Source organism: Cydia pomonella, chromosome 18 (genome assembly GCF_033807575.1).
Source record: "Cydia pomonella isolate Wapato2018A chromosome 18, ilCydPomo1, whole genome shotgun sequence".
Lineage (NCBI taxonomy): Eukaryota > Metazoa > Arthropoda > Insecta > Lepidoptera > Tortricidae > Cydia > Cydia pomonella.
This window is the reverse complement of record NC_084720.1, coordinates 4,604,506-4,621,302: the sequence shown is the minus strand read 5'-3', so window position 1 is coordinate 4,621,302 and position 16,797 is coordinate 4,604,506. Positions and strand designations below refer to the sequence as shown.

Sequence of the window (16,797 nt, the reverse complement as noted above, 5' to 3'; positions counted from 1 at the left end):
AATAAACAAATAAAGCAAAACAAACTTTTGTTTAAAAATCTTAAATTCACTGTATTTTTTAACTAATCTAAGGCTACTTAAACAATTGTAGCCTTAGATATACTTTATCCTATTGTAAGTACAAAGTTTCAAAGCAATCTCGCTAGTCGTTTTGTATGGAGAACCGAGATTGCTGCGGACCCTCTACTAGAATCTTTACTAATATTTGCTCGAGTTACTTATCAACTCCGACTCAGCGACCGAACGTACCTACTCGTACCGCCTGTGTACACTAGGTACACAAAACCCATTCAAAAGTTTGCACAACGCGCGCATTCAACTTTACTGTGCGACTTGCGAGTTCGGACGGCGTCCGTCAGATGCGGAATGAGATTATGAGCGTAGTACTTGTACACTGCATGCTTCAAGTTAAATGTTATTTAATTTAGTACGTGCTTGGCTCGCTCCGACTTATATTGTGACGTAACGGTAGATGGTTAACCAAGGGATGGAAATAGTGCCTTTCACCCAAGTTGAACACTGTGATGGTATTGGAGGTGATTCATTATACCAAAGTTTAATCTTTAGATATTAAAATACTGAAGTGAGATGTAATTACTAATTACTGTCATTATAGAAGAGGGTCTGAACTACTTTGATGGTGTCTATGGAAAAGCGCATGGCGATTTATATAATTGAAATTTACTATCGCAAATTTATTAGGTATGGTGCGTTCCTATAAAAGAAATCTGTAAGGCATCAGTTAGATACGTAGAAGCCAATTATTTGGATAAGAATACGGACTCGATTAATAATTTTTACACTGCGCTCTAAAATCCTTCTTCCTCCGCCACATCAAGGCGTAGACCACCAAGCACCAACTTCATACAAGCATTACATCCATCCCCCTCTTCCTCAGGCAAAGTGGACGAGAAAGCAACGCAACTACACGCCATCGCGTCGCTAAAGGTGCTGCTGGAGGCCACGAAGCCGGCGGCGGGCGGGGCGGGCGCGGCGTCGGCGCGGAACTCGGCCGCCGTGGCTAAGGAGACGCCGCTCGACCTGCCCAACGGCGGCGTGCAGGATGTACATTTAGATGCTATAGAAGAGGTACTTTTCTGGCTTTTTGCCACAATTCGTTGGGAGCATGGGGTCCTCTCAGCAACCTGACCCCATGAATTAATGAAGGAATTACCTTACAACTCATAGGAAATGACAAATCTTATTGGGATTAGATCCGGTTCTCTGACAATGCTTTCCTTCACTGAATAAAGCTCTTAAATATCGGTTAATATTATACTCGTACTACGAGTTTACAATATATTGATTTTAAAAGTTGAACACGATTTTCACTGAAAATAAGACATAATCCCATTTTTAATATTTGATCTGACATTTTGGACTACTTTTTTGGTCGCAGGCAGACTGAAGAGGAATTGTATCAACATCTTCTTTTCGGTTGCAGTTGGAAAACTTTCTCTGACAAACTTTAGATATGGCCAATAATTTTATAAGATCTAACTTACGAATATGCTGCTTTCATATTTCAAGGAGACAGTGTAAGATGTTAAGCTTAATAATTAAGTAGTAAGTACATGTCTATGCATACTGTTCTAACGCATTACCATTGTTCCCAGATAGGGGACCTGGAGGAGGACACGACGCCATTGGACATGTCGTGGCCCTCCGGGTTCCGCAAGCGACTGACCTACCTGTTGGTCGCGCCCATAGTCTTCCCATTATGGATCACTCTCCCGGACACTAGGACTCCGAGAGGTAAATCCACATGAATATAGTTACACATTGGACGAGTCTTGGCCCGCCGGGTTCTGCAAGCGACTGACCTACTTGTTGGTCGCGCCCATAGTCTTCCCATTAAAGATCACTATCCCGGACACTAGGACTTCAAGAGGTACGTCCACATGACTATAGTCACCCGTTGGGCATTTGGCACGCCGGGTTCCGCAAGCGACTGACCTACCTGTTGGTCGCGCCCATAGTCTTCCCATTAAAGATCACTCTCCCGGACACTAGGACTCCGTGAGGTACGTCGATTTAAAACACTCGCTTCGGTCGTGTTTTAATTTATCATCACTCGTTGCGAATTGCCTACTTTCCGCACTTCTTAAATATCTATTATTTATCTTTGTTTTTTGCTAAAAAACAGTCAAACAGCTGTATTTCAAACATTTTTAACAAGCAGTTGGTTAAAAATGCTACGTATTTACTTTTAGCGCAACGTGGACTCTATAACAAATACGGCGGTATTCACATTTGTATGCCATTTGTTTTTTTTCCTCGCATTGTACTGAAATGTAAAACGTAGAATGACTTTCATTCACGTAAGCCTACCGACCAAAAGTTAAAATAATAGAAACAAAACAATTCACTATAATATTTTTTTACTTTTTAAGAACAAACACTAGCCAATTATTAAGAAGAAAGGGGACGGCCGCTTCTTCTTACAAACGTAGTCCCCATTTTCCTCTCTGGATATTGACATCATGGAAAATATTTTTACATAATTTGAGGTGTAGGTATTAACCATTGCTGTGCTAGGGGGATAACTTTTTGATATTTAAGACATATCAGTGAAAGAATAAGGATCAAAGTCAAATGGCTCTCTAAAAGTATTAATCATGTGTTGAAATATGGCAGTAAATTTACCGTAGCTACAAAATTGTATCTGTCAATCCACCTTTGTTTCAAATTCTCTTTTCTATTACCTACTTTCCACGGTGTGGCATCCAAACTTCCGGTCACTGCTAATTACCCACCAGTCGACCGCTCGTATTTCCTTCCACGACTGATTTATTTCTCCCCTGATGAATCACCGTTTAGCGTGAGAAAGCTCACCTACTTGACTTTCCGTTTTAGTTGTATTTCCTGGTCATTTGCGTCCACAATGTTGTGGCTAAAAAGCCTGCTCGCTTAAAAGTCTTTGCTCACGGTGGCGTCGTTGATCGGGTCGCCACTTTCCCGAATGAAAGTTGAGGGAGGCGATGGCTGAGACACGCGTCATACTCGTGAACGGGTGCTGTTTGGGGAGACTGGACTGTTTAAGCTAACTTTATTTTTGAGTATAATTACAGTGAGACACCTCCTTTGGTTCTAGTATGTTTCTTTTATCCTAATGAATGTTTTAATTATACGTAATTTTGACTCTTGGAGACTATACATCTCTAAGGATAATTTTTTGATTGAAGAGACCGTGACTGTACCTATAGCCGTGCAACTCAAACATTGTCCATATATTCATATCAACGGTGGCACCGAAAGTTTTTAGAATATGAAAAACATAGTGACAACTAAACGAAATGATTACCTACTCTTAAATGCTATTCTTAACTTAAGAAAAGCATATAATAGGTAATGTGTTAAAATTAAAGAAAAGTGAATACATGCTATTTACTGTTCTTTACGGTTAACTTAACACATTACCAATCAGAGCCCCTAGTGTAGATTTATTCGATTTCAAAACGTGACGTTCGCGTTTGCGTTAGGTCTCATTTAGGATCATATGGGATTTAGACACAGCGCGCCAAGTAGAACGTTCTGAAAACTCAAAATCTCATACAAAATGAGACATAGACGCGTACGTCACGTTACGCTGTCGAATAAATGTACACTAGGGATACTGATCTTTAGTCTCAGCGAAAGGCATTAAATGCGAGAAAATTAACAAGAAAATTTTCACCGAAGCAAATTGTAGCAACTGCAATTTCTAAACTGTCCGTAATCACTAAACCTTATAAAACAAAGTCCCCCGCTACCTCTACCTGACTGTATGTTCGCGGTAAACTCAAAAGCTACTGAACAGATTTTCATGAGGTTTTCTCCAATTGATAGAGTGATTTTTGAGGAAGGTTTGTTTGTATAATTTGTTAAAGTTCTACGCGTGCGAAGCCGGGGCGAATCACTAATCTAGTACCCACTCAATAAGAAATCATAAGCGATGACAAAGCTCACAAACATCAAAAAAATCAATTCATCAAAAACATTTATTAAAAAAACAGTTACTTTGTATTGCATGATCTCCGAGTGCTTCGTTTCAAAAACTTTCATCATTACATATTTAAGCATATTGTAGAACTTGGATGGCATCAAGCGTTATGCTGCCAACTTACTAAGCATATTCCGAACTAAAGGCAGCGCCGGGATAACCTCGTTTACTGAAGTCCGGGCTGGAAGCTTTTGAAGCTCGTTTTGAGCTTTAGCTGATCTGATTTCAAGCTTGCTTATTAAGCCTTGTTATAAATTTAAGAGATGACGTCTAATTTAATTGGGCCGACTAGATATGAAATTTTTCGTTAAAATAAAAGTGTTTCAAGGAAGTTTTAAGCGAAATTCGCGCAGGCTAAGACTTGAATTTCATAAAAGCAAGGACAAAAGAATACTGCAATACTGTCGCTGTACGCTGTACTATACGCTCCTTAGTATTTCTTTATCTATAGTTAGGAGGAAAATAACGCAGCTAAATATCATACTTAATTTTTTTCAATTCAATTCAATTCAATACTTTAATTCGAATAATACAATCCATATTAGTGTTAGTACATAGCACAGTAAAACTTATAAATCTATGTTAGTGACACCTATAACAACAAACAAAAATAAAAATAATAATAAACATTAATTAAAAGCGGCGCGGTGCGGCGAGCGGCGGCGCGTGCAGCCGTACCCAGCGCGCGAACAAAGGCGAGTCCCAGCGCTCCGCCAGCACGCTTAGAATACTGTTTGGGCTACTGCGAAGACGGTTTAGTAATGACGCACACCGCTTTCTAACTATTGCGTCAAAACTATCAGTGTGCGCCAGATTTTGCTTATGCATTATGTACCTCACTCTAGATTCGAAATAGACATGTACATATGTCAATATCAGTGTTACTGTGTAGTGGACAAAAATAATCATAAAATGCCTATTAAGTCTACTTACAAGAGTTACCTAATAGGGATTATAACGCAAAACTGTGCGTAGGGGGCGCCACTAGCACAAACCGACTTGATGCATAAATGTCATATATATTCGTAAGAAAAAATCTGTGAAAACTTGTCAAAAAGCTGTTAACGGTTTGTGCTAGTGCTGCCGCTGGCGGCAGAACATTGCAGTATTACTCCTTATTTTCTGACCTGTAATATGATACTAATAACCGAAATACGTGATCAATAATTTACCCTTTTTCTTTCCAGGGAAGAATCTATTCCCCCTAACGTTTATAGGATCCATAGTATGGATCGCGTTCTTCTCCTACCTCATGGTGTGGTGGGCCAACGTGGCCGGCGCGACGGCGTACGTGCCCCCCGAGGTGATGGGGCTCACGCTGCTGGCGGCGGGCACGTCAGTGCCGGACCTCATCACGTCGGTCATCGTGGCGAGGAAGGGGTTTGGAGATATGGCGGTCTCTAGCTCCGTGGGCAGCAATATTTTTGATGTCACTGTTGGGTGAGTCGCTTTATAACATGTAATGTGCGTTCTTTTCACGTGTGTGTTGTTAAAAAATCTGGCTTCAAACGTCAGTTGTGCTTTATAGAGCAGAATTGCATTTGCAAAAAAAAATTAAACATTCAACACAAACAAGAGGTTAATTCTTCTGTTGAACTGAGGCCACTATAAGTATAATAAAGTGCATCGTTGCGCGACTACTGAGAGTCAAAAGTCACTTATAGTTGAGGTATTGGAGTGCACATTCGAATCTTTTTGCACACTCCGTTCCGCTATATCTAACGCTTATTGTGGTGAGTTGGTGACTTGGTGAGTTATGTGCAGACTACTATAAGTAATAAACATTCATAAGTGTTTTTGATATTTGACTTAACAAATAAATTACGACAATTGACTATCTAAACCAAACCCCCATATTTGTCACATTAGCAAACTATGTGATTAGACAAAACGTATGAGACTGGCTTTTTCCGGGTTTTCTGGGTTGATCCCATTGTAAAAGTCGTTCTGTATTGTACAACCTATACCATACTGTTTACTATACATAAGTGTAATTCAACTAATATTCATAAGTGTAATTCAACTAAATTCAATTAATAAGTACTAATTCAACGTTAAAAACCCACGGTAAAAGCTTAAAAAATAAGCTGTAAGGTAAAAACTAACGTGACAATAAACAAATGATATGTCATATGACATTATAATGCTTGACATTTATCACAGTTGCATAATACCATCCAAGTAAGTCCGTAAATCAGCACGCATAATTAATAATCAAACGAACTTACCTGTGAAGTTTGATTACAATTATGCGAGTATCCAAATCCAAGACAACAAATATAATTTACTAGCAGCAGTACACGTTATCGTGCAGTCCAAGTCACACATTTTAGAGATTATAGTATTTAAAAAACAAGTTCGCGCTGTCCCTCTCACTCGCTACGCTGCGTTCCTGCTTCGACATCGCTCCTCCAGTACTCATTATTTCAGAGTTATTTTTGTGTTATTAACAGAGACTATTTTATTTTCATTTTTGGGGATGGGGGGCGGGTCTTTGTTGTCTTGGATTTGGATACTCGCATAATTGTAATCAAACTTCACAGGTAAGTTCGTTTGATTATTAATTATACTTCGTATCCAAATCCAAGACAACAAATATAATTTACTAGCAGATGTTCAGAGCTTTGTATTTAAATTCAAATCCTGAATGCGAAAATAAAATAAAATATCGATATCAAATCAGTATGTTACGAACATACTGATATTATTGATTTTGACTAAAGAGAACAACGTACCACCTAGAAGTTATTAATTTATATCCAATTTAAATAATTATTTATGTATTCACATAGTATAAATGTAAAATGTATGTATAGCATAATAAAATTAAGGAGTGAAATTGCTCTTGGTATTTCATTTCGTTAATATTAAAAAAGTATAAAACTTTCTTTGATTTCACTGTAGTATATTGATAAAGTTGTATATATCTTCATATTCACAAGATACAACTATTTTTATGTCATTTACAAGCCAGGACGCCATTAAGTGTAAATGTGTTTTCAAGCTTTAGTTGGCTCTAAATAAGTTTTAGATGGGCATTTTCTGTCTGTAACCATATGAACAAACCATTTTGTATAATTTAGAATTTACCAACCATTCTCTGGATGTAATTACAACGGAGACAAACAAGCATACGGCCTGCCTGATGGTAAACAATCACCGTAGCCTATGAATGCCCGCTACTGCAGAGGTATATTACATGCGCGTTACTGACCCTAAAATATAATCTAATTTTATGTTACGACACTTTAAAGTTAATTTTGAATACAGCAATCAATACTTTCCTCGGTAAATAGCCTTTGAGTGAGGTAGATAAAGGAGAATTTTCTTCATTGTAAAGCTACCATAAATATCAAGGCTATATGTAAGTACTTTAAAACTAAGTCTGGACAATTACTAGTAGAGTATCCTGTAGGTATTAAGTATTTGAAACTTATCACTTTGAAAATATAGATGGACTAATTTTAGTTATTACCACAGATCAAGAAATAGTAATATGATATTATTTATAACTAAATAGCTAATCTCATCTGCTTATGCGTATCTGAACGATGATGGCTACTACGCTAACAAGTGGCAAGGAACTTAGGTAGATTATGTGTTGAGTTATGATATATTTGTGAACAAAATATCTGGCATGACTTGTAACTTGTACTTCATTTTAAGGAGTAACATTTTTTAACGTTACCTACAATAAAACTGTACAGTGTGCATTGCGACGAAAAATGAAAACTATTTAAGCTTTCTTTTACAGCAAGACAATATGACAACCCGAGCATTTACATTTCAGACAATAATAATGTTATTGTTAAAGGATTTCAACCCTTTATTGCGATTATTAATCTAGCTACTTAGCGCAAGCGACTGCAACACGTGGCAGCATAACTCTAGTTGCATGGTTGCACAATTTACAGCACTTATTTCGCGTCGCGGGATAGTGCATCAACGGCGGTTCACCTCTTGTTTGATGCGGCGATGTTCCCCTGAAGTTTGGAGCTGAGAATCCGTAAGTAAATTGTACCGGATTTATTACATTAGGCTCGTTGATATGGTATATTCTTGACAGCATATCAAAGCTGACGTTTGAAGTTATTAGGAGCATATAACAGCGTGATATGAGTACGAATCATAAATTTGGGTTAAAGTGTTTACAGATATATTTTTTCCTATATGTTGTTTACATACAGCGTTTCTTTGTCTGTTTGGATTAATATTGCGTACATTTTGTTTAAGGTATTTTAGGCCGCATTAACACCTATTAAATTACCTCAGCGTAACAAGAACCTCCTTTATATTTCATTATTTTTACAAGTCCTGTAAACTTTAGCTCAACCTTAAATATTTTTGCTCTTTAGTCCCTTATATTTACATGCGTAAAGCTACTTCCAATACTATTAAAGTCTTCAATCATTACATTGGCATCAACACTGTTATAGTAGAGCAACGTTATATATCTTTGACGATATCATTTTGAGATATGTATAATGACCGACTGTAGACCGAAGAGCGAAGTGACCGAAGAGCGTAGCGACCGAAGTGCGAAGCGACCGAAGAGCGAAGCGACCAAAAGGAGCAAAGCAACCGAAGAACCAAATGACCGAAGCATTATAACCTCGACACTTAAAATGCCTCGACGCTGCGGAAATGGAGGCCTCGATACGATTATTGTGGAATTGTATAGTACATATAACTTAAAGTGCGGCATATATCTTCGTCACTGCGACAGCTGCGACAGCGGACCCCTTGACACAATTATTGTGGAGTAATGATAGCATCCTCACTATGACGTGGGGCAAACTTAGCCTCAACACTACGACAGCAGAGCCCTCGACACAATGATTGTGGAGTAATGATAGCCTCCTCACTATTAAAGTGGGGTACATATAGCCTCGACGCTGTGAAAGCGGAGCCCTCGACACAATATTGTGGAGTAATGACAGCCTCTTCACTATTAAAGTGGGGCAAATATGGCTTCAACGCTGTGAAAGCGGAGCCCTCGACACAATGACTGTGGAGTAATGATAGCCTCTTCACTATTAAAGTGGGGCAAATATAGCTTCGACGCTGTGAAAGCGGAGCACTCGACACAATGGTTGTGGAGTAATGATAGCCTCATCACTATTAAAGTGGGGCAAATATAGCTTCAACGCTGTTAAAGCGGAGCCCTCGACACAGTGATTGTGGAGTAATGATAGCCTCATCACTATTAAAGTGGGGCAAATATAGCTTCGACGCTGTTAAAGCGGAGCCCTCGACACAATGGTTGTGGAGTAATGATAGCCTCATCACTATTAAAGTGGGGCAAATATAGCTTCAACGCTGTTAAAGCGGAGCCCTCGACACAATGATTGTGGAGAAATGATAGCCTCTTCACTATTAAAGTGGGGCAAATATAGCTTCGACGCTGTTAAAGCGGAGCCCTCGACACAATGATTGTGGAGTAATGATAGCCTCATCACTATTAAAGTGGGGCAAATATAGCTTCGACGCTGTGAAAGCGGAGCCCTCGACACAATGATTGTGGAGTAATGATAGCCTCATCACTATTAAAGTGGGGCAAATATAGCTTCGACGCTGTTAAAGCGGAGCCCTCGACACAATGATTGTGGAGTAATGATAGCCTCATCACTATTAAAGTGGGGCAAATATAGCTTCGACGCTGTGAAAGCGGAGCCCTCGACACAATGATTGTGGAGTAATGATAGCCTCATCACTATTAAAGTGGGGCAAATATAGCTTCAACGCTGTTAAAGCGGAGCCCTCGACACAATGATTGTGGAGTAATGATAGCCTCATCACTATTAAAGTGGGGCAAATATAGCTTCGACGCTGTGAAAGCGGAGCCCTCGACACAATGATTGTGGAGTAATGATAGCCTCATCACTATTAAAGTGGGGCAAATATAGCTTCAACGCTGTTAAAGCGGAGCCCTCGACACAATGATTGTGGAGTAATGATAGCCTCATCACTATTAAAGTGGGGCAAATATAGCTTCGACGCTGTGAAAGCGGAGCCCTCGACACAATGATTGTGGAGTAATGATAGCCTCATCACTATTAAAGTGGGGCAAATATAGCTTCAACGCTGTTAAAGCGGAGCCCTCGACACAATGATTGTGGAGTAATGATAGCCTCATCACTATTAAAGTGGGGCAAATATAGCTTCGACGCTGTGAAAGCGGAGCCCTCGACACAATGGTTGTGGAGTAATGATAGCCTCTTCACTATTAAAGTGGGGCAAATATAACCTCGACGCTGTGAAAGCGGAGCCCTCGACACAATGATTGTGGAGTAATGATAGCCTCTTCACTATTAAAGTGGGGCAAATATAGTACCATGTCGACATCTCATTTATAAGAAAATATTTATTTAATATGTGTTTTAATTTTGAACTATTAATTAATGTGCATTATAAAATTACATTAAAACTTTAATCAACACAGTTAATACCGATTTTCTGTTTGATGAATATCTTGTTGCACAGTAAACCTAAGCTTCTAAGTACTCATGAAAGGAGAATTATTATTAGACGGAGTCCACAATATTACGCAAATCAAGTATATCTTTCCATAATATATTTCATTTTAAAATTATATTATATTATGTTAATCAAAGCTGTCTAATAATAACAAAGCGGGTAACTAACTGATGATCAAATTTAGGAGGCGACCACATCGATTGGACCCAAGACTCGACGATACCGCGATGTCCGATTAAAGCCTACTACCTAATCCGTCATGATCCATACGATAGATTCACTATGGCCCTCATATGGGGCATGGGGCGCACGGTATCGGAGCACGCATAGCACGTCCCGTTTGTATACGTCGATTAATGGCATTAAACACTTTAAACTGTCAGTCAGACTAAATAGTCTTCCAATGTCTTATAGATTGTGTATTGATTGACATTACTCCTGTATATTTATACCTATAGGTATCCTCATAAGACGCTCATTAAACTTGTTGGTACTGTGTATGTACATTTGCATAAAGACGCGTTTTGTTATCATTCCTAGGCACTTATTACCAATCGGCAAGGATTACCATTGTTATCTGTTTTATTGTATGGTAGGGTAGATCGGACATGGTAAAAGCCGCTTTCGTGAAACGATTACCTAGTATATATTAACTTTATTCAGATATGGTTTGTATATTTAAATCTGTACGCGAAAGCATCTCGTAAAAAAAAATTGTGAGTGAACATTGCATTTTATGCAATCATAAAATGAAATCTAAATAATATTATATTAGTAAATAATACTATAATAGTACGTATTACAATTATTTAAAGTTCAAATTGTAATCTATTTGTAGCCCCATACTTATTTTTTCCGTAATTTATTTATTCAAAAAAGAAGGTAGTTGTAGTAAGTGATTTCGTATGAACGTAAAAATTACTTACTTGATTTCTTAGGTAATAAGTTTATTACGTCAAACGAATATACCTACAATTTCAAATTGAAAGTTTAACTGCCATGTAAGTATGGCAAACGAGACTAGACTTGCCGAGCTGAATAAACATCAATTTTTCGTTCGAGGGTACGGCGGTCGGCAGTTCAAATAATGTTTTGATTCTATACTTCTTATTCAGCGCACAATAAACATTAATCGAAACACAATTAGGTACACATATTTAGAGGAACACTATTTTGGCGAAAATACGTGTGACTCGGACTAACACAAAAACATGTAATGAGTACTGGAGGAGCGATGTCGAAGCAGGAACGCAGCGTAGCGAGTGAGAGGGACAGCGCGAACTTGTTTTTTAAATACTATAATCTCTAAAATGTGTGACTTGGACTGCACGATAACGTGTACTGCTGCTAGTAAATTATATTTGTTGTCTTGGATTTGGATACGAAGTATAATCAGTCTTTGGTGCCTCAATATTATATCTACCACATATTGAGGCACCAATTATCTAGTCATCAGTATAAAGTAGACATTGACTTGACTATTGAAAGGATATGTGCCACACAAAAAAACAAATCGAGATACAAGAAAGCGAGGTAAACGGCCCGATTCGAAGAATGATTAAGACACGTTTAGGATCTTGGAAACATCTTCAAAAGATCGATAACTAAACGACATGTACATCTGAGCTCCTGTTTAAAATAAATCCTCATATGGCGCTTTTTATCATTCGTTTCTGTTTGTTTACACCAAAATTTATGTACTTACTCCGTAGCTGCCAAATTTGGAAATTCCCATCTATCCTTTCATCAGTTGACTCCTCCCTTCAGGCAACTTTAACCAAAATTCTTAACATTCATTTTGAAATTAGGTCCTGGTCCCAAGCGGTTCTCCCAATAAGATTTGGGGGGCTGGGTGTTCGCACATCCGCTAGCATAGCTCTACCTGCTTTCCTGTCCTCTGTATATGGTTCGCTTTCTCTCGTCGGTATTATTTTAAACCGATGTTCGATACTTGACGATGAGATAGCGAACCTGAAGGAGGCCAGGGAGGCCTGGTGTGAGTCGTGCCCGAGTGCGGATATCCCAATTGCCCGTCATTGCCAGCGGGATTGGGACTCCCCACGTCTTAAGATAGCCCATGCCTCACTCATCGAACACAGCCTGGACGATTCTGAACGTGCGCGTATTCTAGCAGTTTCGGCCCCCGAGTCAGGCCACTGGTTACAGGCTCTCCCATCCAGACAAATCGGCACTGTTCTGGACCCAAGTGGCTTAAGAATAGCAATATGCTTGAGGCTTGGGTCTAGAATATGTGTTCCCCATACGTGCGCTTGCGGCAAGGATGTGAACCAGTTGGGCCGCCATGGCCTCTCATGTTCAAGAAGCGCCGGCCGAATATTCCGCCACGGCACTATTAATGATTTGGTCCGTCGCGCGCTCGCCACCGTGTCTGTGCCTGCGGTTTTAGAACCCGTGGGCATGGCGAGGGACGACGGCAAGCGTCCTGACGGAGCCACGTTAGTGCCGTGGAAACTAGGAAGGGCCCTGGTGTGGGACGCAACGTGTGTCGACACCTTTGCACAGTCCCACATTCAGGGGACCCGCATTCGAGCCGGCGCTGCCGCTGACCAGGCCCAAGTACTCAAGCGCCGCAAATACTCGACGTTGCTCGACGACTATGAGTTTGCGGCGCTCGCGGTTGAGACTTTGGGTCCCTGGTCAGCCGACATGAAAATATTCATGGCAGCACTGTCGGCGCGGCTGGTCGACACCACAGGGGACCCCAGGGCTGGCGCGTACCTCTCTCAACGTATTTCCCTTGCCATACAGAGAGGTAATGCCGCCAGTATCATGGGGTCCATGCCGCAAACAGACCTGTTAGAAGGGGTATTCTCTTTATAATTGGTTCCTTTTTTTTTTGTAGGTAAGTATATTTTATAGTAGATAATTTTATTTTATTTCTAGGTTTAATTTTAGTTTTAATTTTGTTATATTATATTTTAGTTTAGTTAGTCTTTCATGAAATACATTTAAAACGACATGTCAAAATTGACATTTATTTCTATTCCACTGTGATCCCAATAAGATCTATCTACGATATTTCTAACGTCAAAGTGACATTGGTTGCCCGAATCGAGCTGCTTCTGTCAATTATACGATATACAAACGATATCTAAATGAGAACTTATCTAAAATAGAACTTATCGTTATCGTATTTAATTCTTCGAATCGGGCCGATAGTCTACTAATATTATATATAAAAGTTTTTGAGATATATGTACATGTATAGTACCGAAGGTATATATATGCGCACGTATCACGGCTTATCGCTCGGTCAGTGAACTCGCGGGTAGGTTAAGATTTTCATATATAATTCAACGTCATAATTTGGTGGTAGTTTTAACTTGTTTTCCGAAATATATCTTTCGATACGAACGGACGTGCACTTGCCTTTTGATTAGATATTCCTGGCTCCTATATATTTTAGTTTATAGATATGTTGGATACTGGGGATATTTGATATCGTATCTAGATGAAATGTAACGAATTTATTAAGAGAGTACTAAGGAAACTGATAAAGAGGGAATTAACAATAAACGCTAAGCTTTAAAGGTTTTAGTTGGAGTCTGCCCTTGAAAATATAGTCTAGTTTCCATTTACCATATGAATATTTCACGGCATTTGACCTTGATTTAAACGTATAATTTCAAGATAAAAACTACAATTTACCTGTAGTCCCCTCTTAACAACGTATACGCGGACGAGGTCACAGGCAAACCGTAGTATATACAATTACATAATCAGTTCCACCACCGTCTAGAACCCAGCAATGTAGGTCTGAAGAAGTTTAGGTATTCCGATAACGAAGTTGGGAGAGCTCGCGATGCACATTTTTAAATAACCCGCTGGAGATCTTAACAATCGCCAAGTGCTGGCAAGCGGCCAGCGCTAGTGCTGTGCCACTACGTTCCTGGGAACATTCTGGAATATTCAGCAGTTTTTGGTGGGTAGAAACGCAACAGTAATACGCAGTATTGTCATGATTTCTTAATAATAATACTAAATAGTCAAAGCAAATATGAATTTTACATTGGATTTAACATTCCGAAAATACCTAAATGAATGTGAGAGTGATGGGTAATGTTTCATGACTTACCTGGCAACACGTTAGTTAGGAAGTGGTAGGGGTAAGCGGAAGCTAAGGAGAGTGTTGTACAGACTCGTTCACTTGGATTGGGGAAGTCAAAGAGACGACATCTTGATGGTAACGGGTTGAGCAAAGTTAAAGAGGCACTTCCATTTTATAATTAGAGCAATCGGATATATTTATAATAATAGTATAATGTATGATCCAAACAGCTGCTGCGTTAATGGGTTGGTTCCTGGCTGATTCTGATGACATCCCGAAAAGGTAGGCATTCTGAGCGAACCCGTCAGTCAAATTTGGAAAAGAAATAAAACTATTTTATTGAAACAGATGGACAGAACTTAATATAATTTTTATAATTTTATAGAAACATATAAGTTCACCTTTATTACTTCTGATGCTCTTATCAACAGTTTATATCGATTTTTTGTTTTAAATATATGTTAAGTAAACGAATTGAATTTTATAGTTAAGTTGGGAACCTATACATGAAAAGTATAACGCAATTATAGTTTGGTATACGAAATCTAAATTCAAGCATTACAATCGAGGAGTAGAAAAATATATTACTTAATATTTCAGCAACGTTTGTTAAAATCTTGTTATCATATTTGTATACATTATACTCAATTTCAAATGAATTCTAAAATATTACTACTGTGCATATTTTGCCATGATAATTTGTAGATTAATCACAAAGTAAATATGTCATCACTTCGTGAATAATCCCCGTTTCTGAAGATATCTATACACATTGATTAATTTTCCTAATATCGTCAAGCGTCACTTAAGAATGAATAAAAAAAACCAAACTGATATTCAGCCCGAATCGAACTTTAAGATGGGTACGTTAAAAATGTCCCAAAGATACGATATGGATTGGATATGTCAGTGACGTTTTTGTTTGAAGAAAAATCACTTTTGACACTGACATATCTATCGTATCTTAAGCAAATGTTTGACGTATCTTGAAGTTTGAATCGGGCCAATTGTGTTCTCATATCGTTATCGTTTTCGATGTTCCCATGCATTGGGAATATTCCCGATATTTTCCTGTTCTCGTGGCACGTCACTAGCCAGAACTAGGCGAAGGTCGAGCATCCCTTTTCGGCTATTAGGCAACTTATGGCTACAGAATCTGCGGCATTGTGTTATACAGAGTGCTCCTTACACGTTTAGACATACTTTTTAAAGAGAATACTTTACTATATTGGATAACTTTTATATGGGACCAACTCAGAAAACGTAATGAAAATCAATTTTGAGAGAGAGAGAGTTGTGGGCAAACATAACGAACAGGTCAACAGGATTGTGATAATGGCGCCGCCTTCCCCCTAAAAGATAAAATGTGCCGGCTTGTGATAAATGTGTCTGCAAAGGCCAAAAAAAGTAAAGTTGCATTAAAAAGAAAAATAAAAAGAAAGAATTTGGACTCATAGTTAAAGTTAAAAAATAAAATAAAAGTCTCTTAAGGCTATACTTCCAATTTAAACTGTCGTAAGACATACTAACATTAAACTAATTCTACGGATTACACTCACGTGTTTTTAGTCACTCGCGCGACATGTTTCGGAGAACCTAGATCACCTTCCTCAAGCACTAATAGTGCGAGAAGCGTTCACGACGGCCGTGATTCGCGTGTTAGTGCTTGAGAAAGGAGACCTAGGCTCCCCGAAACATGTCGCGCGAGTGACTACAAACACGTTAGTGGAATCCGTAGAATTCGTTTAAGGCTATGTGCACTTAGTTATACTATGAATCTACTACCTAGTACAGTCGTCATCAGATATATTGGAGCGGCGGAGGTGCTCCAAACTATCTGAACACACTCTAACACCTCGACGAAAGAGGCGTGTTCAGATATAGCACCTTGGCCGCTCGGATATATCTGATGGTGACTATACCTACCCTTTACTTATACAAGGTGTCCAATGGCAGATATCCGATTTCAAAACTTGATATTATATATTTACATACATATTTAATTGGGCATTATAAAAATAAACTAACTTATCTATTAAATAAAACTAAATTAAAACTAAAAACTAATACTAAATAAAATTAAAATATGTCTAAAAAATTTGGCCCCTTTGGCATGGTGCCGAGGATGCTGGCAGCATTTCCCCGCTGTATAGCGATGCTAATACGTTGTGCGAGAAAGCTGCCAGCTCTTCGGTCACCTGTGAAGTCGACCAGCCTTTTAGATAGTTCTTTAAAAAATAAGAAATAATTAAAACAGGTTTGTAAACCA

At 38.8% G+C, this 16,797-nt stretch overlaps 1 protein-coding gene across 4 annotated transcripts in view; it reads left to right on the top strand.

Moving 5' to 3' along the window:
- LOC133527969 (sodium/potassium/calcium exchanger Nckx30C) overlaps window positions 1-16,797 on the top strand; it is a 119,789-nt gene that overhangs the window by 76,966 nt on the left and 26,026 nt on the right. For all 4 annotated transcript variants that reach the window (XM_061865192.1, XM_061865191.1, XM_061865190.1 and 1 more), the window contains 3 exons: window positions 899-1,089; window positions 1,617-1,755; window positions 5,170-5,422. In XM_061865192.1, the coding sequence (XP_061721176.1) occupies window positions 899-1,089; window positions 1,617-1,755; window positions 5,170-5,422 (583 nt within the window). The remainder of the gene's footprint in view (window positions 1-898; window positions 1,090-1,616; window positions 1,756-5,169; window positions 5,423-16,797) is intronic.